General features: G+C 35.3%; 4 protein-coding genes across 11 annotated transcripts in view; all 4 read right to left on the minus strand.

The window, feature by feature from the left end:
• Nucleotides 1-250: 250 nt before the first annotated feature.
• On the minus strand, nt 251-4,591 carry LOC130427907 (galactose-specific lectin nattectin-like). The gene is made up of 5 exons (XM_056755651.1): nt 4,529-4,591; nt 1,038-1,117; nt 825-947; nt 579-690; nt 251-366 (listed from the first exon to the last, which is right to left on the minus strand). Exons 1-5 carry the CDS (start codon nt 4,587-4,589, stop codon nt 296-298), a joined length of 447 nt encoding a protein of 148 aa, XP_056611629.1. The 5' UTR covers nt 4,590-4,591; the 3' UTR covers nt 251-295.
• Nucleotides 4,592-8,374: 3,783 nt separating this feature from the next.
• Nucleotides 8,375-12,287, minus strand: LOC130427717 (galactose-specific lectin nattectin-like). Of its 4 annotated transcripts, none has more exons than XM_056755348.1 (7): nt 11,778-12,287; nt 9,816-9,890; nt 9,649-9,716; nt 9,267-9,352; nt 9,032-9,154; nt 8,698-8,809; nt 8,375-8,585 (listed from the first exon to the last, which is right to left on the minus strand). In XM_056755348.1, exons 3-7 carry the CDS (start codon nt 9,707-9,709, stop codon nt 8,515-8,517), a joined length of 453 nt encoding a protein of 150 aa, XP_056611326.1. In that variant the 5' UTR covers nt 9,710-9,716; nt 9,816-9,890; nt 11,778-12,287; the 3' UTR covers nt 8,375-8,514. The 4 variants fall into 4 exon arrangements, with proteins under 4 accessions (XP_056611326.1, XP_056611327.1, XP_056611328.1 ...); XM_056755349.1 differs by lacking the exon at nt 11,778-12,287 and adding an exon at nt 11,581-11,762; XM_056755350.1 differs by lacking the exon at nt 11,778-12,287 and adding an exon at nt 11,552-11,762.
• Nucleotides 12,288-15,441: 3,154 nt separating this feature from the next.
• On the minus strand, nt 15,442-20,632 carry LOC130427703 (galactose-specific lectin nattectin-like). 5 transcript variants are annotated; one of them, XM_056755319.1, is made up of 8 exons: nt 20,072-20,632; nt 18,106-18,180; nt 17,934-18,001; nt 17,203-17,292; nt 16,330-16,415; nt 16,095-16,217; nt 15,762-15,873; nt 15,442-15,588 (listed from the first exon to the last, which is right to left on the minus strand). In XM_056755319.1, exons 3-8 carry the CDS (start codon nt 17,992-17,994, stop codon nt 15,518-15,520), a joined length of 543 nt encoding a protein of 180 aa, XP_056611297.1. In that variant the 5' UTR covers nt 17,995-18,001; nt 18,106-18,180; nt 20,072-20,632; the 3' UTR covers nt 15,442-15,517. The 5 variants fall into 5 exon arrangements, with proteins under 5 accessions (XP_056611297.1, XP_056611300.1, XP_056611298.1 ...); XM_056755322.1 differs by lacking the exon at nt 20,072-20,632 and adding an exon at nt 19,875-20,056; XM_056755320.1 differs by lacking the exon at nt 20,072-20,632 and adding an exon at nt 19,566-19,602.
• Nucleotides 20,633-23,752: 3,120 nt separating this feature from the next.
• LOC130427831 (galactose-specific lectin nattectin-like) overlaps nt 23,753-24,843 on the minus strand; it is a 1,791-nt gene continuing 700 nt past the window's right edge. Inside the window, exons 3-6 of the mRNA XM_056755528.1 lie at nt 24,625-24,710; nt 24,390-24,512; nt 24,057-24,168; nt 23,753-23,876 (exon numbers count right to left, since the gene is read on the minus strand). Of these exons, the coding sequence (XP_056611506.1) occupies nt 23,806-23,876; nt 24,057-24,168; nt 24,390-24,512; nt 24,625-24,710 (392 nt within the window). The 3' untranslated portion in view covers nt 23,753-23,805. The remainder of the gene's footprint in view (nt 23,877-24,056; nt 24,169-24,389; nt 24,513-24,624; nt 24,711-24,843) is intronic.

The raw sequence follows: 24,843 nt of genomic DNA on the forward strand, positions 1-24,843 counted from the left end.
TCACAGCTGGAGAATAAAATCAGTGTTACGACATAGTTGCCTTTGATCTACACAAAACAACAAATGTAGCTCCATTTTGTCATTCTAACCCTGTTTTAAACCACTGTTTGCTATACATTATAACATGATACAATATTGGCTCCAAAATTCACACAATATGCTTTTGAAATGCTTTTAATGATTTTATTAGTATATTTCATATAAGTTCGGAACGATATGGAAGTTTACAGAAAGGTCAGAAAAGAATAAAGCTATATGTTGTACAATCAAAGTACTTGTATAGCAGAATGACTTCTCATAAGCGTGTTTGAGCACAAATGTAGCCCATATAGGCATAACAAGATTCATCATTCCAGCAACGCCTTCCTGTAGCATAAGATGAAAAGGAAATGTACAGTTACATTAAATATGTTAAAATACGTTAAGATCATTGTCAGAATAACAATAAAATTAACCAAACGGTGTATAATGTTCAATATTGTGTGTCATCCAAACTAGACATGTTATATCACTATGATAATATTAAAGCACTTTAAATAGTCAGGCTTTACTAGAAAAAACAAAATAGAAATTCTTACTGGTCTTGTTTATCTCCAGGCAGTGCTCTGAACGACGGAGATTGTTAGGTTCCCAAAAGCACCAGTTGGCATAGTTAAATGGAGATCCATCACTCCACAGCCACCTACTTTCCTAATGAGTGAGTCAAGAACGGGTGTTAGAATTTAACATAAAAGCAAACATTGGGATGAAAACTGACGAAGAAGTCCGTTATCGTAAACAACATTACTGATTTTATATAAATGTTTTAAAGCAGAATTATTTACCTTTTCGCCATCATGACCACCAATCCAAGCACGAGAGTTCCGAGGTACCAGACTCAGAAGAAAGTTATTGTGGGCTCTAGTGCGCACGGATGCGAGATTCGCTGCAGAGGCTTGACAGAATTTCTATGAGGAACATTTAATTGTCATTCCAAAATCGTATAGCTTCAATAATTAGAGGAAAAATGTAGTATAGTAATTTCAAAATAACACAACCTCTGCTGTGGCCCAGTTCTGTCTCTGAGGGAAGAACCTGTAGCAATGTGTTTCAAAAGGTGTCCATCCAAATGGGCATGCTTTACACAGGAGATTAAACATTAGAGATCTTGATTGGTCACATCAAGATTTTTTATTAATATTTATTGTAGTTGTGTTCTTTGATCTGGTGTGTTTGTGCTTTAGACACAACAAAAATGCTATTAATTATATAATATAATAATATTTTTTTAATAATAATTTGTTCCAAATTTTGGTTCTTTTGATCGATTCCTGGCTTTTTCAATCACTCGCGAACGGCAGTGATCATTTTACCGTCGTATCTGTCTGCCAGGACCTGCGACAAAGACCTTATCTCATTATGAACATGCGCGGTTTATTACCATCGTTATTAAACTTTGTGAAAAAAGATGATAGCATTGTCACATGCAATTCGTATGGTAAATATATTTCCTGAAAGGGAGGAGAAGCAAAGACAATCAGTTTTGTTTAAATTACTTAAAAATTACTTTAAAATAGTGATCACAATTAAATAGCCTACATCCGAGAAGCTACAGGACAACATGTTCTAGTTTATTTTAAACGATATTAACTTGAATTATTAATTCAATCACTTTTTAAAAATGATTTAATTCAGTATTTTATTCACAAATAATTGTTTAGATAATGCACAATGTAGCAACTTCATGTTATATATTTTATGTTGTATTTTTGTGTTACACTTGATTAGTTTGGGTTAGTAATTCTTTCTGATTATTCCTTAATGCAAGGATCTCAAACCCTGCTCCTGGTCAGCTACTGTCCTGAAGATTTCAGCTCCAACCCCAATCAAACACACCTTGACCATCTAATCAAGATGTAAAGGGTTGCTTGATAATTACAGACAGGTGTGCTGAGCAGGGTTGGAGCTGCAGTTTGTCGGATTGTAGCTCACCATGAACAGGGTTGGGGATCCCTGCCTAATTGGAAGTGTTGTTTATTTTATTATTTTTCGAATTGTCACATTTAACAGTCACAGCCTACTGGGTATCCTAAATTTGTTAAGAATAAACGATAAAAAATGTTTTCTTTAAGTATTTTCTTGTTTTCTCTCACCCTAAAAAAATATTGGAATCGGTACAGAGAATCGGTAAGAACCGGATTCAATAAGCAGAATCGGAATCGGAAACGCTCAAATTAAAACGATACCCAACCCTAGACAGGAGTCATTTCTCAGCACACCAGGCCTCATTTATCAACAGTACGTAAAAAAAGTTCTCTGTTTTTTTATCCTACGAATAAAATTCAGAGTGTGTCCAAGTAAAAAAATCTGTATTTATCAAACTTGCGTACACGGTTCTTAAGCCCCTCAGTGAGTTATCATTGTTGATAAATCCCACATGTTCTTAAATGCCATGCTCGTTAACGTTCATGGTCAGGGGCGCCGCCAGGAATTTTGGGCCCCATGACAAAAAATCGAATTGGGCCCCCTTTGCACAGCTGTGCAAAATTATTAGGGTTATTGTAGTACTAAACGTTTCCCTGCACTGATTAAATGGTGATTAAATGTAGGCTAACACTTGACTTTTGCTCTCATGTAGCTCAGTGGTAAGAGCATTGCGTTAACAACGTAATGTTGTGGGTTCGATCCCAGGGGATGCAAATACCTAAGTATAAATGTACAGGTTAATGCAATGAAAGTCGCTTTGGATAAAAGCGTCTGCCAAATGCATAAATGTAAATGTTTTGCTAGCTATCTTATTTCGCTATGGACATTAAGCAACAGGTTAATACCACTCACAGACTATATGCCAGTGGTTCTCAACTCCAGCCCCCGAGATCCATTTTCCTGCAGAGTTTATCCCCAACTCTGATATAAAACACCTGAACAAGCTAATCAGCGTCTTTACAATAGATGCGTTCAACTTAATGAGGCGCTCCGCAAACCTATCATCGTATGACATTTAGTACCGCAAAAGAGATTCAATTGCAAATTGCGAGGTACGCATTTTATCGTTCTCGCGGTACTTTAATGCGATATGCCAAACAATCTGCACAACCCAACATTAAGTTGAACGCGTCTGTAAGTGAAGTCACTGATTAGCATCTTCAGGTGTTTTATCACAGTTGGTGCTAAACTCGGCAGGAAAGTGGATTTTGCGGGTCAGAGTGGAGAAGCACTGCTATAGGCTACACACCTTTCTCGGTGAAAAACTGGGTTACAGTTTGACACCCTTTCCTTTGTCTTTCCTCTCTTTTCTTTTTTGAAAACTTGAAAACAGATTTTGATTAGGGAGCATTGTCGTCACTGTAGTTCTGGAGCATCTACTGACTAATACGAAACACCGTCACTGAGAGCGCTTAGGCAGGACCAAACCATTTCATTCAGATACAGGGGGGTGGTCGGTCAATTTGAATGTTTACTTTTTGGTCAATGGGAATGTTTTACTTTTACCTGCAAAAACAAAGAGATTATTAATTGTATTATTATACAAATATATATAATGAATAATGATGGTTTGATAATATTATATTAGTTTTTTCCTATTTTTGGGGCCCCTGTCAGTCATGGGCCCTTGGAATCGTCCTAACTTTTCCCCCCTATACGGCGCCCCTGTTCATGGTCATTTGCATTAGGAAACGCCCCCAATTAACCGTATATGGCGATGAAACCCTCCTTTATAAATCACGTGAATGTTCTCTGTGCTCTGACCACAGTGGTCTTTGAAAACGCATTCTTTGCTCAATGCATATTTTGAACAATATGGTTTTTATTGTTAATTTCATAAATATTTATAGGAGATTTATTTTGCATAAATTTAAATGTTCAGAACAGAAACCGAATTTTAAGTTCTTTTTTTGTGAAATTGCAATGTTATTATGATTTGGTAAAGGGACGTTGTATTAGAGAAGCAGTAAGATGTTAAAAAAATAGATTATTTTTTTAATAATGATTAATATTCAACCCTCTTTTGTTCTTTTTCAGTTTGTTTGAATGTTTTTTCTATTATTATTTTTCATATATTGTTCTGTTAAGTGTGTCTTTTACATTGTGCTTTCAATAAAAGGTTTGCCAAATCATCCACCAAAATAATTTCAAATAATTCCCAATCTGTCTTTTGTCGCTTCTCACAACAATTAGACAAATGTCTTGCTTGATGTATGAATTTTCTAGCTGAGTATTTGCAAATAAAGGACAAAGAAAACACACGGTGGCACTATCTTTTTGTAGTATCACTGTTCTACCAGTAGGTTTTCTGCGTAAGCATGCTCAGAGGTGTGCGTATATTAACGCACATTTCTACGTATAGGTACAAACTGGTAAATCCCACACTTTTCGTGAAACTGTTCTTACGCGCTCACTACGCACACATCTGAGTGAACGCACTGTTGACAAATGAAAGCCTTGGTCTGCAAAGATTAATTTATATTCAAAACCTTGGTTAGTACATAAGCAGAAAAGTCTGTCAGAGTTTTGTGTAATATTGTTGTTATTGCAAGGAGTTGCTTACCTGCTGCATTCTCCACAAAAAAGACCAAGAAAACAAGTGCAAGTCCTCTAATCACTGGCATAATAAACCTGAGAGTAAATTAGTAAGACAAGTGATATAGTACATACACTGTTAAATTGAAAGTTCAATAGGGTAATGTAAAAAGAAAACTCACCGGCTTTCTGATCCTTGCTACCAGAATTTTTATGAAGAATGTGTGAAGTTGCTTGAGGAGTCCCACTTTTATACTTTCTTCTTCATGCAGAATAAATAACATGGTTGTTTGAAGATAATAATGAAAAAAATGGGTTTTTCATAAGCATATTTGTGCAACAAAACATATTTAGTGTTATATTTAATATTTGACATTTCTGTTTAGTCTGTCTGTTAGTGTTTCTACAGGGAGATTATAATACTGCATGTGCCAACCAGAGGCCAAATAATTGATCCATAACACTTTTTATTTATACAGTGATCAAAGATAACCATTAATGCATGTGATAAGTTAATTTTTCATAATCCTTATAGCATGCCAGAGCTGACTTATTAATTAAATATTTCATATTTTTTCAAGGATTTGTTGATGGAATTTTTTTATCAATACTCTATTTGAATAGCTGCAAGCTAAATTCTTATTTGTTGATTTAACTTTGGATACATTAACTCTTTTGTGGTGATATAATAAGAGCTTTCAATTTATTAAAAATAATAACACAATTTACTAACTAATTGTGATTAATGACATCTAACAGAGTAACTTTTTCAATTGGATTATTTCAATTGTTATATCATGTCTGTTTGTCTGTTGATGGTACATTCTCATTTTAAAATATTGAAATGGTTCTCTACTGGTTTTTTAAGACAGTCCCGAAGCCCCAATACAACATATTTTCTTCAGTTACAATGCCTTTTTATGAGGAATCTGGAAGAAGACCAGGAGGAGCAGGAGGCACATTATGTTTTGCTAAAGTGACAAGCCTTTTTTTATAGAATCTTTAAAAGTTCTTATTTAGTTTTTTCATTGCTCATTCCAAAGTCAGGCACAGTAAAAAATATATGTTTAGAGAACAAGATATCTCCCCCCTGCATTTCGTTTTATAGAAAAAATATTTACTAAACACTCTGTACAATATATAATATTTATGCATATACTACACCATATACGTATGAGTGCTGTGGCTGAACATACAAAAGACTTAATTAGTTCATCACTTGATGGTTGTGTTTGGAGTTACTATGCAAAAACACAAATTTTAGAAGAGACTAAGTAGTTTTGCATTAGAGATTTGTGACATTTTGCATGTATGTGTTTTGTGAAAATGAGAATGATTCCAGATGGTGTTGGGAATTTTTATATTTCTTTAAACAGTTCTTATATTTTGAAATTATTATACTGATATGAATGTCTGAAATGTAACATTATTCTACTTTAATGTGTGTTCAAAAACTGTTAAAGAAATTAACAATTTGCTAATATTTTTGCAAGTGGTGCAGAATGAATGACGAAACTGTCCATGAATCTGGATAATGTGGCTTTTGTGTGCATATTGTATGAAACGATGAATATGTTTATAATTTTGGGAAGCGTTGTTGTTTCACAGCGAGAAAGTTCCTGGTTCGATTCCCAGCTGAGGTGGACCAATTGGCCCTCAAGATCTGTGATTTTCTCTCTACAGTCCAAAGACTGCATTGTATGGGTGCCCTGTGATAAACAGGCCATTTTTCCATGGTGTGTTCAAGGTGACAGTCTCTGGCCTCCCTCTCTGAGGCAAGATGATTTTACATAATTTTAATTATGCAATCAGAAATAATAAAAAAAAAGGCTCCCGTGACCCGAGGTAGTTCGGATAAGCGGTAGAAAATGGAATGGAATATAATAAGTACAGTAGAAATGGAGTGTAAAGTTTGAGCAAAGGCAAAGAGCATTATCTCCAGCCTCATCATTACTTGAAGTGCATCAACATTTACAGCATTGTTAAGCTTTCATAAGGAGTATACTTGATATCTAAATATGAACCTGTTAAAACAAATTTATCTAGATATGCTGCCCTTAGTTAAATACAGAATCATTTTACTAGCAAATATGCCCACAAAATGTTTTCCTTAATTCCTTTCCTTAATTCCTTAATTCTTTTCCCCCACAGTTTAAAAACTTTAAGGCGGGTGCGCCTTATTTGATTTCAAATATTCTGTAATGAGTGTTGTTTGTCACACTATATGAAGATGATCCTGGATATAAGATGACACACCATGTCACGAAATAAGTTATCATTAATGCAGACTGCCACTTAAAACAGAGATACACAGTGTCGTAGAGATTAAATAACATGTTTTATAGGTGGCCTATAGGAATACGGTGTGGTTAAGGGGCGTAGTTAAGTGGAGACACACCGGAAGTTCTGGTTCGAGAGGTGTTAATAAAAGAGTTCTTACCAATAAATTGTTACGTGTGATTTGACACACAGTAAGATTGCATCCTCTAGCGCACACAAAGACGCAAAGACAAGAACACAAAGAACCGGACTTGCCAGGCAACCAATTGTAAGAATGAACTGGGATGGATGCACCTCAATGACTTCTGGGACTATAAGCGGGTTTGGTAAGAGTAAGATGCATCCTTGATATCAAAAACACATATGTTCTGGAACCAGATTTTGATGGATGATGATGAAATACTGGAAGAACATGAGAATAAATGATCGCTGATGAATGCATATTGAGAAACAGCCTTGGGTGACTTCATTGAGATGACAACTGTGGTACAAACCCTAATATCTTCCAGGCAGATGTGTGAGAAAAGTTAAGACAATGACGGACTGATGGTGTGTGTTCTTCAGAGCTGGTGATAATGGCTGATGAATGTAAATAACATTCTAGTGACTGAGGGAGAGTATGGTCTAATCTAATCATTACATGTGATGAAAGAATATTTAATATAAAGGCTAACAAAGAGCGCAGTGTACGTATCACATTATCTCCAACATTATCATTATTTGAAGAGTATCTATGTACAGCACACGGACACAAGTTTCCATAAGGAGCATATCCGATTTATAAAAATGAATGGGTTAAACAAGATATAAAGCTCTTATTTAAAATATATACTCATTTTACTATGAAGCGAATAGGCCACATGCTCATATATGATCATGATGTTGTATTGATCACTTCCTTCATTTGACCCCATAGTATATTTTGGGCAGATACATTGCAACAACCTATACAATTAAAATAAACACTTGGTTTTACAGTGTCTGAAGCTCACGCACTTAAGAGGTTTTCACGCAATAGAGCGATGCGACTGTGAAACGTGACGACGCGCTGGAATAATAACAATTAATTACCGTGAAGCCTTTCACGGTGATTTCGATCAATTTTTTTTTCTTACCAATGTGTCGATTTTTTCCCTGTTGCCTTGCTATGAAACTTGCCGTCGAATTAGATTTGAGTTTACGTTGTGTGGCAGGAGCCGCTGCAGTTACACAAATGGCCTTGGAAACTGTGAAGGCTTGCCTCATAGACATATATATATATTAACTAGACGCCTCATTGTCCGCTGGATCGTACGTCAATGCCGCCGCCATTTTGGTGATGGCAAAACCCGACTATGAACACATTAGCTGCATTAGCAATTTCTCATAGACAGCACCAAACAATCGATGATCTACAAAAGCCTGTAAATTACTAATATAGGCCTACTATACAGAAAGCAGCCAATTTGCTTTTTTATATATTTGATGTTGTTTAAATGTTATAGTATAACTGCAAATTTCTCAAAGTCATTCTAAGTACCCTGTTTTAAACCATTGTTTGCAAAACAAGAAAAGTTTTACATGACAAACTCTTGCCTCCAAAATTCACACAATATGCTTTTGAAGTGCTTTTATTGATTTTAGAAGTATTTCAGATAAGTTTGGAAAGACAATGAAAGCTCAGAAAAAAGTAAAAAACATTATAAAGGTACATGTTGTACCATCAAAGTATTATTGTAAAAAAAGAGTAATTTCTTATTTGGGTTTTCGAGCACAAATGTAACCCATTCCAATTGAACAAGACTCATCATTCCAGCAACGGTTACCTGTAAGTCAAGATGAAAAGGAAATTTACATTTAATATATGCGTATAAATAGGTTTAAATCATTGTCTGAATAATAATGACTTGATTCAAAAAAACAAAATGGAACTTTTACCGCTGAAGTTTAGCTCCAGGCAATTCTCTGGACGGCGATCATTATTGGGTTCACCTCTGCACCAGTTGGTGTAGTCAAATCTAGCTCCATTACTCCACAGCCACTGTCCATCCTAATGAGTGAGAAGAGTCAATAGAGAGTTCACTACTGTATTCAGATTGCATTGATGATGTAATTATTCAAACTGAACATAAGAAATTATTGTATAGAATCAATAGAATATTTGTTTACTAAAAGCAAACACATATGATAAAAAATGACAAATAAGTCTGTTATAACTGCAACCGGACTGCTTTTATATAAATGTTGTTTACATGTTATTTAAATTATTTACCAATTCACCATCATGACCGCCAATCCAAGCACGTGTGTTACTGGGCACCAGACTCAGTAGAAAGTCATTTCGCACTTTAGTGCGCACTGATGCCAGATTACCACCAAAGTTTTGACAGTTTTTCTAATAAAAGAGACATGTTTTAAATATCATTCCAAATTCTTTTAGATGCAATAATAAGAGAAAATGTAGCATTACTAGTTTAGTATTCATGAATAATCTTAAGAAACAGTACCACAGCTGTGCCCCAGTTAACTGTCTGAGGGAAGAACCTGAAGCATTTTGCTCCAAAACGTTGCCATCCAACTGAGCAAGTTTTAGCTACACAAAACATTAAATATTAGAGATCTTGTAGTTTTTATTAGCTTTTTATTGTAGCTGTGTCCTTTGTTTTGTTAAATTTGTGCTTTAGACACAATTAAAATCCTGATAATCATTGTAATATTCAAATGATTCATTTGTCACATTTCATGCTCTCCCACTTACACACATTTTAGCATTTAGCATGCCAAAATATAGCATTCTCAATTTTAAAAGCACATATATCCAAATACGGGGTTAAACAACAAAACAGTCTGTCAGAGTTTTTGCAATGTTATGTTATATGTGCTGGTTACCTGCTGCATACTCCAAAGAAAAGACCAAGAAAAGAATCACAAGACCTCTTATCACTGCCATGATTAATCTGAAAAAGAATAAACAGGACAAGTGATGCTGTACATGCACATGTTGGTTATTATTTAAAGACAAAAGTTTTGTAGGTCAGCGTTAAAATAAAACTCACCGTTTTTCCAACTGTTGCTGTCAGAATTGAAGATTGTTTAAAGCTATCTGAGGAGTCCTGCTTTTATACCTTATTCTTCACGAGGTGTAAATAACACGGTTGTTTGAAGAGAACAAAGATAAAATTTGAGTTTTTCATAAGCATATTTGTTCTAGCAATAACAGAATATTTTGGTAGCTACTTTTTTAGTTAAAGTGTGCATCACACAAAAATATTTAAGTTATTTACTATTTTACATTTCTATTTTTCACTGTCTGCTTTATATCATGAAAGTTTAAAATGTAAAAAAATAACATTTGCAATAACTTTATTTTGATCTGTATGTTTCTTCAAAGAGATAATAATACTCTGGAAAGGTGTCAACCCAAAGCCAAATAACTGATCCTTAACTCTTTATTTATACAGTGATCAAAGATAGTCATTGATGCTTGTGATGTGTTTGTTCTGAATAAAGAAAAGATTCTCTTAAGCATGTATGCACATGCAGTTGACTAAATACTTCTGTTTAAAACAATTAAGATCTGTTCAGTTGATTTGTAGCACTTAATTTGCATTGCTGAATGTTTCAAATTCTAATATATTGATTTAAAGTTGCAAACACATTACCTTGTTGAGTTTTACTGACATAATTAGTGCTTTTTCTATTAAACAGTAAACTAGTATAAAGTTAATTTAAAAATATGTGGGTGACATAGCAAAAAATAAATAAAGAAACTGTTAATAATTTAGCATATTGCTTTATAATATTAATATTAATACATTTAGCCTATAATATAAAATAGCATAAGATAGATTTGTCATCACACCATTTGTGACATGTATTTATCACCATATTTGCATATTTATTTTTCAACTATACACTGAAAATATAACTTGTAGAATTGACTTATTTAAATTCTCTTCACAATTGCATGGACATTTTTAAGTCAAATTCGCTGCTATAATTCAAGTACAATTTACTAGCCAGAATAAAGTAAATTCTACTTATTAAATACATTTAGTTTTTATTAATGGCAGTTAATTAGAGACTGGTGGTCTCTGTGCTGACGTTAGCACAGATACTGTTTAATAGATTAAACAACACACTTCACGACAAGTATGGTGCCTTCTTCAGCCTCCGAACAAGCAGCTCTCAACTGAACAACGGTAACAACTTAAAATAATAATAATAATACCAAAACTTTCCTAAATCTCAAAGATAATTGAACAAAATACACGAAGCCTTTTTTTGCAACTGAAAAACACTTAAAATGACAATTAAATCTGGAAAAGTATCTCGATTAGACGATCGGTGTCCCTCAGGGAGCGCGTTTACGTGCAGTCTTACGCGGATTATGCTTAATAAATTGATATATGTGAGGTCATGTAAACGCTTAAAACGTTTATCTTTTATCAGGGAAAGGTCAAAAACGGCTTAAGCAAAAACCGATCGGCAGAGGTACTTTGTCCATTACACCTTTTTTCACTTCATGAAAACGCGTTCACCGGTTTTCTCTCAGTTGTGTTAATGTGCGCATGTCTGAAAGCGCTTTAGTAAAAGTCCCAACCGGAAGTAATAGTAAAAAAACCGTATACACGTTTGCAGTTTGTCCAAAACGTCTCGGCTTTTACTGCATTGCGCAAACACAAGAGTGTCACCCTTGTTTTCGTCTCACTTCACTGGCTGCCAGTTAAATATAGAATTGATTTTAAAATTCTAAAGATTGTCTTAAAGAGTCTTCACAATCAGGACCCACAGTATTTAACCGATCTGTTGCACCCTTACACTGTGTCCTAACCAAACGCGACAGGGATGCGCGACGAGCAACGGTCACTTCTATTTTAAAAACGGCTTCTATTTCTGCGACGTCGTGACTGACAGCTCCGCCCACACAACGATCTCATCCGATGTAAGTTATACACCTCATGAATATTAATCGCCAAACATGGATGAAAACTGGCTATATACATTTGATTACATACGTTAAGATTCGGAAATTATAGCATAGCTTCCGGTGAGGCATAACTGAAGTCATGAGAAATAAAAGACGCATGTCTCTTTGTGCCCTATTCAGCTGCAGCGTGCAAGGCTGCGTGGACAGAGAAAAACGGTTCTGATTGGCTGTATATTGTGATTGATTGTCGTGTCCCTCCCCTTTTCGCGTTCGGTGTGGACAGGGTAATTGCTTATCGTAGGAAACTCATCGCGTCGCGTTTTGTTAGGATGCGGTGTCACACCTTGTAAACATCCCTCATATCTACAAATTCTGGTCTAATGTGAGTTCCAAGAACAAGACTAAAAATCAAAGGTGACCGTGCTTTTTCTGTCACTGGCCCCAAACTATGGAATAGCCTCCCGCTATATATTACAACTGCCCAGTCTCTATCCATTTTCAAGTCCACTCTAAAGACTTTTTATTTTCTCTGGCAATTTATATTCCCTGATTTATTGTTTGAGGATTTTACTTCTCAGGACACCTTCTCCTTTGTACAGCACCTGTTTTATTGAGAATTATTGGTATTTATAAATTAACTAAATTCTGTTTGTGTGTGTTTTAAAACTTTGACCATCAACTTTATGTGAAGCACTTTGGTCACCCTCTGGTGTTTTTAAATTGTGCTAAATAAATAAAATTGTATTTTATTGTAGGCCTATTGTAATGAAATGGCAGCCAGTAATCCTATGTCTTGGTCCACCTATAACATTTGGGTTGAATATTCCCACAACACCCTGTTGCTGTCAGAATTGAAGATTGTTTAAAGCTATCTGAGGAGTCCTGCTTTTATACCTTATTCTTCGCGAGGTGTAAATAACGCCGTTGTTTGAAGATAACAAAGATAAAATTTGAGTTTTTCATAAGCATATTTGTTCTAGCAATAACTGGATATTTAGATAGCTACTTTTTTAGTTAAAGTGTGCATCACACAAAGATATTAGTGTTATTTAATATTTTACATTTCTATTGTTCTCTGTCTGCTTTATATCGTGAAAGTTTAAAATGTAAAAAATAACATTTGCAATAACTTTATTTTGATCTGTGTGTTTCTTAATAATGAGATAATAATACTGTGAAAAGGTGTCAACCAGAAGCCAACATATCTGATCCTTAACTCTTTATTTATACAGTGATCAAAGATAGTCATTGATGCTCGTGATGTGTTATATCTGAATAAAGAAAAGATTCTCTTAAGCATGTATGCACATGCAGCTGACTAAATGCTTGTGTTTAAAACAATTAAAGATATGTTCAGTTGTTTTCTACCACTTAATTTGCATTGCTGAATGTTTTCAAATTCTATCTTATTGATTTAAATTTGCAAACATTACCTTGTTGTGTTTTACTGACATAATTATTGCTTTTGATCTATAGTGAGCAATGGTAACGTGAAGAGCTCAGAGACAGAATTTTTGCAAGGTACAGATCTGGCCAAGGTTACAAAAAATTCTGCTGCACTTAAGGTTCCTAAGAGCACAGTGGCTTCCATAATCCTTAAATGGAAGAGGTTTGGGACGACCAGAACCCTTCATAGAGCTGGCCGTCCGGCCAAACTGAGCTATCGGGGGAGAAGAGCCTTGGTGAGAGAAGTAAAGAAGAACCCAAAGATCACTGTCGCTGAGCTCCAGAGATGCATTCGGGAGATGGGAGAATGTTGAAGAAAGTCAACCATCACTGCAGCCCTCCACCAGTCGGGGCTTTATGGCAGAGTGGCCCGATGGAAGCCTCTCCTCAGAGAAAGACACATGAAATCCAGCATGGAGTTTGCTAAAAAACGCCTGTAGGAAACCAAGATGGTGAAAAATAAGATTCTTTGGTATGATGAGATCAAGATAGAACTTTTTGGCCTTAATTCTAAGCGGTATATGTGGAGAAAACCAGGCACTGCTCATCACCCGTCCAATACAGTCCCAACAGTGAAGCATGGTGGAGGCAGCATCATGCTGTGTGGGGTGTTTTTCAGCTGCGGGGACAGGACGACTGGTTGCAATCGAGGGAAAGATGAATGCGGCCAAGTACAGGGATATCCTGGACGAAAACCTTCTCCAGAGTGCTCAGGACCTCAGACTGGGCCGAAGGTTGACCTTCCAACAAGACAATGACCCTAAGCACAGAGCTAAAATAACGAAGAAGTGCTTTACAACAACTCCGTGACTGTTCTTGAATGGCCCAGCCAGAGCCCTGACTTAAACCCAATTGAGCTTCTCGGTAGAGACCTAAAAATGGCTGTCCACCAACGTTCACCATCCAACCTGACAGAATCTGCAAGGAGGAATGGCAGAGGACCCCAAATCCAGGTGTGAAAAACTTGTTGCATCTTTCCCCAAAAGACTCATGGCTGTATTAAATCCAAAGGGTGCTTCTACTAAATACTGAGCACAGGGTCTGAATACTTAGGACCATGTGATATTTCTTTTTTTTCTTTTTTTAATAAATCTGCAAAAATGTCAACAATTCTGTGTTTTTCTGTCAATATGGGGTGCTGTGTGTACATTAATGAGGAAATTAATTAACTTAAATGATTTTAGCAAATGGCTGCAATATAACAAAAAGAGTGAAAAATTTAAGGGGGTCTGAATACTTTCCGTACTCACTGTATATATGAGTATCTCTGGTATATCTGCCGAGCACCATCAGAGATACTCTTATTATAGGGAGATGGAAGGGTCTGTAATACTTCCTATTGGAGAAACCTTAACAGCTAACAAAACCCATTGACATCCAATAAAAAACTAGCCTCTCGTCTCCTTTCCTGCGTACTGCTGAAGCCTTTGAGTTTGCATAAGCCGTTACGCTTTTTAGGCTAATGGTTGCAGGCTTGACTTCTGAAGGCTTTGGCGCCATCAATATCTTCTTTTACTGGAAACAGTGAACTCAATGTCTATCAGCGACACCTAGCTTACAAGAGTTTAAAAACTGTTGGCAATCAGTCATATCGCCCTTGATATAAAGGCAAAGTTCGTTGGCGATTCGCATTGTATTGTGTGTAGTATGAAAAGCGCTTTAAACTGTAGATGGATTGGAGACCTGTTTTACCACGATGACAAAGCCCACGGTGACAAAGACAAGACTAAATAATATATAAAACGACAAGAACGAAAAGACTTCCCACGAGGGGGCAAAAACTTAATCAAAACAAACCGACACAACGTCACAAAACAACAGGCAAGGTAAGGTATCCACAGAATAATATGCATGTTTTTGTATTGGTTATTTTGAACGGAGCATGTGCATGTCTTTCACAGTGTCTTTGGTACTTAAATCATTCTTAACACTTGCAAACCAGCATGTGCAATATCTCACATAGACAGCAGCACCAAACAATATATTCTCTTTTTTTTATGTTTGTCAATAGACAAAGCAGTGATGTCAGAAAGACAGGTCTTTGTGTTATTTGTGTCAATATTCTGGTTAGCTATATATAAACCAGCTCATTTGCTTTTTTAATATGTTTGATGTTTTTTAATGTGCAACAAAGTATAAATGTCTCAAAGTCATTCTAAGTACCCTGTTTTAAACCACTGTTTGCTACACGACATAAACACATTTTACATGACAATATCCTGCCTACAAAATTCACACAATATGCATTTGAAATGTTTTTATTGATTTATGAAGTATTTTAGATAAGTTTGGAAAGATAATTAAAGTTCAGAAAATGAGTTCAGAAAATAACAAAGGTACATGTTGTACAATCAAAGTATACTTGTAGAGAAGAATAACTTCTTAACTGAGTTTTTGAGCACAAATGAAACCCATTCCAAATGAACAAGGGACATCATTCCAGCAACGGTTACCTGTAAGTCAAGATGGAAAGGAAATTCACGTCAAATATATGTGTATAAATAGGTTTTGATCATTATTGTTATGTTTTGTCACTTCCTAACTAGTCATTTTATATTATGATATTATATAGGATTGTAAATTGTCAGGATTGACTTGATTAAAAAAAACGAAATGCAACTCTTACCGCTGAAGTTTAGCTCCAGGCAATGCTCTGGATTTTGATGATTGTTAGGTTCACCTCTGCACCAGTTGGTGTAGTCAAATCTAGCTCCATTACTCCACAGCCACTGTCCATCCTAATGAGTGAGAAGAGTCAATAGAGAGTTCACTACTGTATTCAGATTGCATTGATGATGTAATTGTTCAAACTGAACATAAGGAATTATTGTATCAAATTGATAGAATATTTGTTTACTAAAAGCAAACACATATGATCAAAACGGACAAATTAGTCTGTTATCACTGCAACCTGACTGCTTTTATATAAATGTTATTAATATGTTATTAAATTATTTACCACTTCACCATCATGACCGCCGATCCAAGCACGTGTGTAACTCGGTACCAGACTCAGTAGAAAGTCATTTTTCACTTTAGTGCGCACTGATGCCAGATTACCACCAAAGATTTGACAGCTTTTCTAATAAAAGAGACATGTTTTAAATATCATTCCAAATTTTTTTAGCTGTAATAATTGGAGGAAATGTAGCATTACTAGTTTAGTATTCATGAATAATCTTAAGAAACAGTACCTCAGCTGTGGCCCAGTTAACTGCCTGAGGGTAGAACCTGAAGCATTTTGCTCCAAAACGTTGCCATCCAACTGGGCAAGATTTAGCTACACAAAACATTAAATATTAGAGATCTTGTAGTTTTTGATTAACTTTTTATTGCAGCTGTGTCCTTTGTTTTGGTGTATTTGTGCTTAGACACAAAAAACCTAATATTCATTATACATTCTAATGACTAATATTTCACATTTCCTCCTGTCACACCAGAATTTAGCATCCTCGATTTTAAAAGCACATTGTATCCACATACAGAAAATGCGGTATTTATCTTTCAGTTTATACAGAGAACCCTTTGAATTGGCATAAATCACAGCTACGAGAGAGCAACAATGTGTTATGGTAAACACAAAATACTTCTTTTTTTGTTTAAAGTCTTTTTTTAAAGTGTAGTGAGGTTTTCTTTGAGTGCAGCAACATGCAGTTCTGCTTGATTCTAGCAGGTATCAGCTAATACTGGTAACAAGAAGTTTCTCTCTACTGTATATGTCATACAGTTATTCTAAGGTCCCCACCCATCAAACGTGAAAAACAAGCTATCACAAGGCATATAACTTCCAAAATCCTTCCTTTTCATAAGTGTAGCAATACCATTTGAAATGATTTCCAATTATGTTGCAAACCTACTTCTCAAAAGAGTAATGACAAACTGACAATGAGAGTAATAAGAACCAGTAATACCTTATGTCATTTATTGATATGATAAAGTGCAAATTACACCCATACAAAATATAAAAAATGAAACTGATTATTATGTAATAAAAAAACACAGTCAAAACTTCCCACTATGTGTCAAGCTTCTCTCACCTTCAAAGGAAGAGAACCGAGTGCACCTACCTGGAGTTGCAGTTGTTCTTGGTGGTGGGTGATGAGGAGTGGTAGGCATTGACCGTCCTCTTTGACTTTGGGTACATAGATTATTTTGGGCTGTAACACAAACAAATGTAGTTTATATTAATCTTTTTATTTATGAAAACAAATAAAAGCAGCATTCGCAATATAACATTGTTATTCAAGTTGCAAAAAATGCTGTGAACCAGTAATTTTGCAAACAGAGTAAAAACAAACCATAAAGGAATACAGTGGTCTTGCAAGGACAATCATCATTATAATTTACAATGTAAATATACAGAACAGTCACAACACCTGAACACTTGAACTCTGTTAGCAGTTGAAAGAACGAACCAATAGATAATTTGCATAATCAATCACAGAAACATATATGGATTAGGTAAAAATATAACAAAAATATTTTTTATATTGTGTTTTTCAAATATGTAATAAATGATAATAAGTACTGCGTCTCTTTAGTCTCTTTCTTGTCAGTTTGTTATGACTGACAGATTCAACTTAAACACACTTATATCAACTCTAACCATATTGGGGAATGGGGGTAGTTATAATTTGGCAGGGGTCCACACTTGGTCCACAGAGATTCATTTATATTCAAAAGCTTTATGTCTATACCCCCATTGAAAGAAAAATTGTCTTTCTACCCCCGGTTAGGGGTTCAGCAACAGAACAGTCTGTCAGAGTGTTTGCAATGTGATGTTATATGTGCTGGTTACCTGCTGCATACTCCAAAGAAAAGACCAAGAAAAGAAGCACAAGACCTCTTATCACTGCCATGATTAATCTGAAAAAGAATAAACAGGACAAGTGATGCTGTACTAACATGCACTCGGTGGTTATTAGTTAAAGACAAAAGTTTCAAAAGATCAGCGTTTCAATAAAACTCACCGTTTTTCCAACTGTTGCTGTCAGAATTGAAGATTGTTTAAATCTATCTGAGGAGTCCTGCTTTTATACCTTATTCTTCACGAGGTGTAAATAACACGGTTGTTTGAAGATAACAAAGATAAAATTTGAGTTTTTCATAAGCATATTTGTTCTAGCAATAACAGAATATTTTGGTAGCTACTTTTTTAGTTAAAGTGTGCATCACACAAAAATATTTAGAGTTATTTAATATTTGACATTTCTATTTTTCACTGTCTGCTTTATATCATGAAAGTTTAAAATGTAAAAAAATAACATTTGCAATAACTTTATTTTGATCTGTGTGTTTCTTCAAGGAGATAATAATACTGGGGAAAGGTGTCAACCAGAAGCCAACATATCTGATCCTTAACTCTTTATTTATACAGTGATCAAAGATAGTCATTGATGCTTGTGATGTGTTTGATCTGAATAAAGAAAAGATTCTCTTAAGCATGTATGCACATGCAGTTGACTAAACACTTCTGTTTAAAACAATTAAGATCTGTTCAGTTGATTTGTAGCACTTACTTTGCATTGCTGAATGTTTCAAATTCTAATATATTGATTTAAAGTTGCAAACACATTACCTTGTTGAGTTTTACTGACATAATTAGTGCTTTTGATCTATTAAACAGTAAACTAGTATAAAGTTAATTTAAAAATATGTGGGTGACATAGCAAAAAATAAATAAAGAAACTGTTAATAATTTAGCATATTGCTTTATATTATTAATATTAATACATTTAGCCTATAATATAAAATAGCATAAGATAGATTTGTCATCACACCATTTGTGACATGTATTTATCACCATATTTGCATATTTATTTTTCAACTATACACTGAAAATATAACTTGTAGAATTTACTTATTTAAATTCTCTTTACAATTGCATGGACATTTTTAAGTCAAATTCGCTGCTATAATTCAAGTACAATGTACTAGCCAGAATAAAGTAAATTCTACTTATTAAATACATTTAGTTTTTATTAATGGCAGTTAATTAGAGACTGGTGGTCTCTGTGCTGACGTTAGCACAGATACTGTTTAATAGATTAAACAACACACTTCACGACTAGTATGGTGCCTTCTTCACCCTCCGAACAAGCACCTCTCAACTGAACAACGGTAACAACTTAAAATAATAATAATAATACCAAAACTTTCCTAAATCTCAAAGATAATTGAACAAAATACACGAAGCCTTTTTTTGCAACTGAAAAACACTTAAAATGACAATTAAATCTGGAAAAGTATCTCGATTAGACGATCGGTGTCCCTCAGGGAGCGCGTTTACGTGCAGTCTTACGCGGATTATGCTTAATAAGTGGATATATGTGAGGTCTTGTAAACGCTTAAAACGTTTATCTTTTATCAGGGAAAGGTCAAAAACGGTTTAAGCAAAAACCGATCGGCAGAGGTACTTTGTCCATTGCACCTATTTTCACTTCATGAAAACGCCTTCACCGGTTTTCTCTCAGTTGTGTTAATGTGCGCATGTCTGAAAGCGCTTTAGTAAAAGTCCCAACCGGAAGTAATAGTAAAAAAACCGTATACACGTTTGCAGTTTGTCCAAAACGTCTCGGCTTTTACTGCATTGCGCAAACACAAGAGTGTCACCCTTGTTTTCGTCTCACTTCACTGGCTGCCAGTTAAATATAGAATTGATTTTAAAATTCTAAAGATTGTCTTAAAGAGTCTTCACAATCAGGACCCACAGTATTTAACCGATCTGTTGCACCCTTACACTGTGTCCTAACCAAACGCGACAGGGATGCGCGACGAGCAACGGTCACTTCTATTTTAAAAACGGCTTCTATTTCTGCGACGTCGTGACTGACAGCTCCGCCCACACAACGATCTCATCCGATGTAAGTTATACACCTCATGAATATTAATCGCCAAACATGGATGAAAACTGGCTATATACATTTGATTACATACGTTAAGATTCGGAAATTATAGCATAGCGTCCGGTGAGGCATAACTGAAGTCATGAGAAATAAAAGACGCATGTCTCTTTGTGCCCTATTCAGCTGCAGCGTGCAAGGCTGCGTGGACAGAGAAAAACGGTTCTGATTGGCTGTATATTGTGATTGATTGTCGTGTCCCTCCCCTTTTCGCGTTCGGTGTGGACAGGGTAATTGCTTATCGTAGGAAACTCATCGCGTCGCGTTTTGTTAGGATGCGGTGTCACACCTTGTAAACATCCCTCATATCTACAAATTCTGGTCTAATGTGAGTTCCAAGAACAAGACTAAAAATCAAAGGTGACCGTGCTTTTTCTGTCACTGGCCCCAAACTATGGAATAGCCTCCCGCTATATATTACAACTGCCCAGTCTCTATCCATTTTCAAGTCCACTCTAAAGACTTATTATTTTCTCTGGCAATTTATATTCCCTGATTTATTGTTTGAGGATTTTACTTCTCAGGAAACCTTCTCCTTTGTACAGCACGTGTTTTATTGAGAATTATTGGTATTTATAAATTAACTAAATTCTGTTTGTGTGTGTTTTAAAACTTTGACCATCAACTTCCTGTGAAGCACTTTGGTCACCCTCTGGTGTTTTTAAATTGTGCTAAATAAATAAAATTGTATTTTATTGTAGGCCTATTGTAATGAAATGGCAGCCAGTAATCCTATGTCTTGGTCCACCTATAACATTTGGGTTGAATATTCCCACAACACCCTGTTGCTGTCAGAATTGAAGATTGTTTAAAGCTATCTGAGGAGTCCTGCTTTTATACCTTATTCTTCACGAGGTGTAAATAACGCCGTTGTTTGAAGATAACAAAGATAAAATTTGAGTTTTTCATAAGCATATTTGTTCTAGCAATAACTGGATATTTAGATAGCTACTTGTTTAGTTAAAGTGTGCATCACACAAAGATATTAGTGTTATTTAATATTTGACATTTCTATTGTTCTCTGTCTGCTTTATATCGTGAAAGTTTAAAATGTAAAAAATAACATTTGCAATAACTTTATTTTGATCTGTGTGTTTCTTCAAGGAGATAATAATACTGTGAAAAGGTGTCAACCAGAAGCCAACATATCTGATCCTTAACTCTTTATTTATACAGTGATCAAAGATAGTCATTGATGCTTGTGATGTGTTTGATCTGAATAAAGAAAAGATTCTCTTAAGCATGTATGCACATGCAGCTGACTAAATACTTGTGTTTAAAACAATTAAAGATATGTTCAGTTGTTTTCTACCACTTAATTTGCATTGCTGAATGTTTTCAAATTCTATTTTATTGATTTAAAGTTGCAAACATTACCTTGTTGTGTTGTACTGACATAATTAGTGCTTTTGATCTATAGTGAGCAATGGTAACATGAAGAGCTCAGAGACAGAATTTTGGCAAGGTACAGATCTGGCCAGGGTTACAAAAAATTCTGCTGCACTTAAGGTTCCTAAGAGCACACTGGCTTCCATAATTGGCCTTAATTCTAAGCGGTATGTGTGGAGAAAACCAGGCACTGCTCATCACCCGTCCAATACAGTCCCAACAGTGAAGAATGGTGGAGGCAGCATCATGCTGTGGGGGTGTCTTTCAGCTGCGGGGACAGGACGACTGGTTGCAATCGAGGGAAAGATGAATGCGGCCAAGTACAGGGATATCCTGGACGAAAAGCAGAGTGCTCAGGACCTCAGACTTGGCCAAAGGTTTACCTTCCAACAAGACAATGACCCTAAGCACACAGCTAAAATAATGGAGTGACTTCACATCAACTCCGTCACTGTTCTTGAATGGCCCAGCCAGAGCCCCCCTGACTTAAACCCAATTGAGCATCTCGGTAGAGACCTAAAAATGGCTGTCCACCAACGTTTACCATCCAAACTGACAGAACTGGAGAGGATCTGCAAGGAGGGATGGCAGAGGACCCCAAATCCAGGTATGAAAAACTTGTTGCATCTTTCCCCAAAAGACTCATGGCTGTATTAAATCCAAAGGGTGCTTCTACTAAATACTGAGCACAGGGTCTGAATACTTAGGACCATGTGATATTTCTTTTTTTTCTTTTTTTAATAAATCTACAAAAATGTCAACAATTCTGTGTTTTTCTGTCAATATGGGGTGCTGTGTGTACATTAATGAGGAAATTAATTAACTTAAATGATTTTAGCAAATGGCTGCAATATAACAAAGAGTGAAAAATTTAAGGGGGTCTGAATACTTTCCGTACTCACTGTATATATGAGTATCTCTGGTATATCTGCCGAGCACCATCAGAGATACTCTTATTATAGGGAGATGGAAGGGTCTGTAATACTTCCTATTGGAGAAACCTTAACAGCTAACAAAACCCATTGACATCCAATAAAAAACTAGCCTCTGGTCTCCTTTCCTGCGTACTGCTGAAGCCTTTGAGTTTGCATAAGCCGTTACACTTTTTAGGCTAATGGTTGCAGGCTTGACTTCTGAAGGCTTTGGCGCCATCAATATCTTCTTTTACTGGAAACAGTGAACTCAATGTCTATCAGCGCCACCTAGCTTACAAGAGTTTAAAAACTGTTGGCAATCAGTCATATCGCCCTTGATATAAAGGCAAAGTTCGTTGGCGATTCGCTTTGCATTGTGTGTAGTATGAAAAGCCCTTTAAACTGTAGATAGATTGGAGACCTGTTTTACCACGATGATAAAGCCCACGGTGACAAAGACAAGACTAAATAATATATAAAACGACAAGAACGAAAAGACTTCCCACGAGGGGGCAAAAACTAAATCAAAACAAACCGACACAACGTCACAAAACAACAGGCAATGTAAGGTATCCTCCAGTGTTGGGTGTTACTAGTTAGTAAGTAATTAGTTACTGTAATTAAATTACTTTTCCCTTGAAAAAGTAAAGTAAGGGATTACTCATATGTTTTCTGTAATTTAATTACAGTTACTTTTGATGTAATTAAACTAAATACTTTGTGCAATATATTGGTGTGCAATAGTGTAATGGACATCAAAATTCAAAGTCTTACTTTAAAATCTGTGCTTTCATGTATAATTATCACATTTGTAATACTTTGGTCAGTTAATAATATTATTTATTGGAATGAATTAAATAAGCCGTTTCATGTCTATCCTTGAATCACTTAACTAATAAAGGTAGATGTAGGATATAGAAAGTAATTAGTAATGAGTAACTAAATACTTTTTGGACAGAGTGATTTGGACAGTAATCTAATTACACTATTGAATATGTAATGAGTAACTAGTAATTAATTACTTTTTCAGAGTAACTTACCCAACACTGGACAGCACCAAACAATAGATTCTCTTTTTTTATGTTTGTCAATAGACAAAGCAGTGATGTCAGAAAGACAGGTTTTTGTGTTATTTGTGTCAATATTCTGGTTAGCTATATATAAACCAGCTCATTTGCTTTTTCAATATGTTTGATGTTTTTTAATGTGCAACAAAGTATAAATGTCTCAAAGTCATTCTAAGTACCCTGTTTTAAACCACTGTTTGCTACACAACATAAACACATTTTATATGACAATATCCTGCCTACAAAATTCACACAATATGCATTTGAAATGTTTTTATTGATTTATGAAGTATTTTAGATAAGTTTGGAAAGATAATTAAAGTTCAGAAAATGAGTTCAGACAATAACAAAGGTACATGTTGTACAATCAAAGTATACTTGTAGAGAAGAATAACTTCTTAACTGAGTTTTTGAGCACAAATGAAACCCATTCCAAATGAACAAGGGACATCATTCCAGCAACGGTTACCTGTAAGTCAAGATGGAAAGGAAATTCACGTCAAATATATGTGTATAAATAGGTTTTGATCATTATTGTTATGTTCAATATTTTGTCACTTCCTAACTAGTCATTTTATATTATGATATTATATAGGATTGTAAATTGTCAGGATTGACTTGATTAAAAAAAACGAAATGCAACTCTTACCGCTGAAGTTTAGCTCCAGGCAATGCTCTGGATTTTGATGATTGTTAGGTTCACCTCTGCACCAGTTGGTGTAGTCAAATCTAGCTCCATTACTCCACAGCCACTGTCCATCCTAATGAGTGAGAAGAGTCAATAGAGAGTTCACTACTTTATTCAGATTGCATTGATGATGTAATTATTCAAACTGAACATAAGGAATTATTGTATCAAATTGATAGAATATTTGTTTACTAAAAGCAAACACATATGATCAAAACGGACAAATTAGTCTGTTATCACTGCAACCTGACTGCTTTTATATAAATGTTATTAATATGTTATTAAATTATTTACCACTTCACCATCATGACCGCCGATCCAAGCACGTGTGTAACTCGGTACCAGACTCAGTAGAAAGTCATTTTTCACTTTAGTGCGCACTGATGCCAGATTACCACCAAAGATTTGACAGCTTTTCTAATAAAAGAGACATGTTTTAAATATCATTCCAAATTTTTTTAGCTGTAATAATTGGAGGAAATGTAGCATTACTAGTTTAGTATTCATGAATAATCTTAAGGAACAGTACCTCAGCTGTGGCCCAGTTAACTGTCTGAGGGTAGAACCTGAAGCATTTTGCTCCAAAAGGATGCCATCCAACTGGGCAAGTTTTAGCTACAAAAAATTTGAGCAGCATTAGATATTGTTATTCAAGTTGTAAAAAACGCAAAGAAAACTGCTGCGAACCAGTAATTTTGCAGACAGAGTAAAAAGAAACCCTTAAAGAATACAGTCATATTACAAGGAC

Source organism: Triplophysa dalaica, chromosome 8 (genome assembly GCF_015846415.1).
Source record: "Triplophysa dalaica isolate WHDGS20190420 chromosome 8, ASM1584641v1, whole genome shotgun sequence".
Classification (NCBI taxonomy): Eukaryota; Metazoa; Chordata; class Actinopteri; order Cypriniformes; family Nemacheilidae; genus Triplophysa; species Triplophysa dalaica.

Coding starts and splice junctions, on each gene's coding strand:
- LOC130427907 (XM_056755651.1), bottom strand. CDS start 4,589: ATGCCAGTGATTAGAGGACTTGCACTTGTTTTCTTGGTCTTTTTTGTG. Junction 1,118..4,528: donor TTTTGTGGAGAATGCAGCAG/GTAAGCAACTCC, acceptor TCCTGTGTAAAG/CATGCCCATTTGGATGGACA. Junction 367..578: donor CCTGGAGATAAACAAGACCA/GTAAGAATTTCT, acceptor CTTATGCTACAG/GAAGGCGTTGCTGGAATGAT.
- LOC130427717 (XM_056755348.1), bottom strand. CDS start 9,709: ATGGCAGTGATAAGAGGTCTTGTGATTCTTTTCTTGGTCTTTTCTTTG. Junction 8,810..9,031: donor GCGGTCATGATGGTGAATTG/GTAAATAATTTA, acceptor CTCACTCATTAG/GATGGACAGTGGCTGTGGAG. Junction 8,586..8,697: donor CCTGGAGCTAAACTTCAGCG/GTAAAAGTTCCA, acceptor CTTGACTTACAG/GTAACCGTTGCTGGAATGAT.
- LOC130427703 (XM_056755319.1), bottom strand. CDS start 17,994: ATGGCAGTGATAAGAGGTCTTGTGCTTCTTTTCTTGGTCTTTTCTTTG. Junction 16,218..16,329: donor TTAACTGGGCCACAGCTGAG/GTACTGTTTCTT, acceptor CTCTTTTATTAG/AAAAGCTGTCAAATCTTTGG. Junction 15,589..15,761: donor CCTGGAGCTAAACTTCAGCG/GTAAGAGTTGCA, acceptor CTTGACTTACAG/GTAACCGTTGCTGGAATGAT.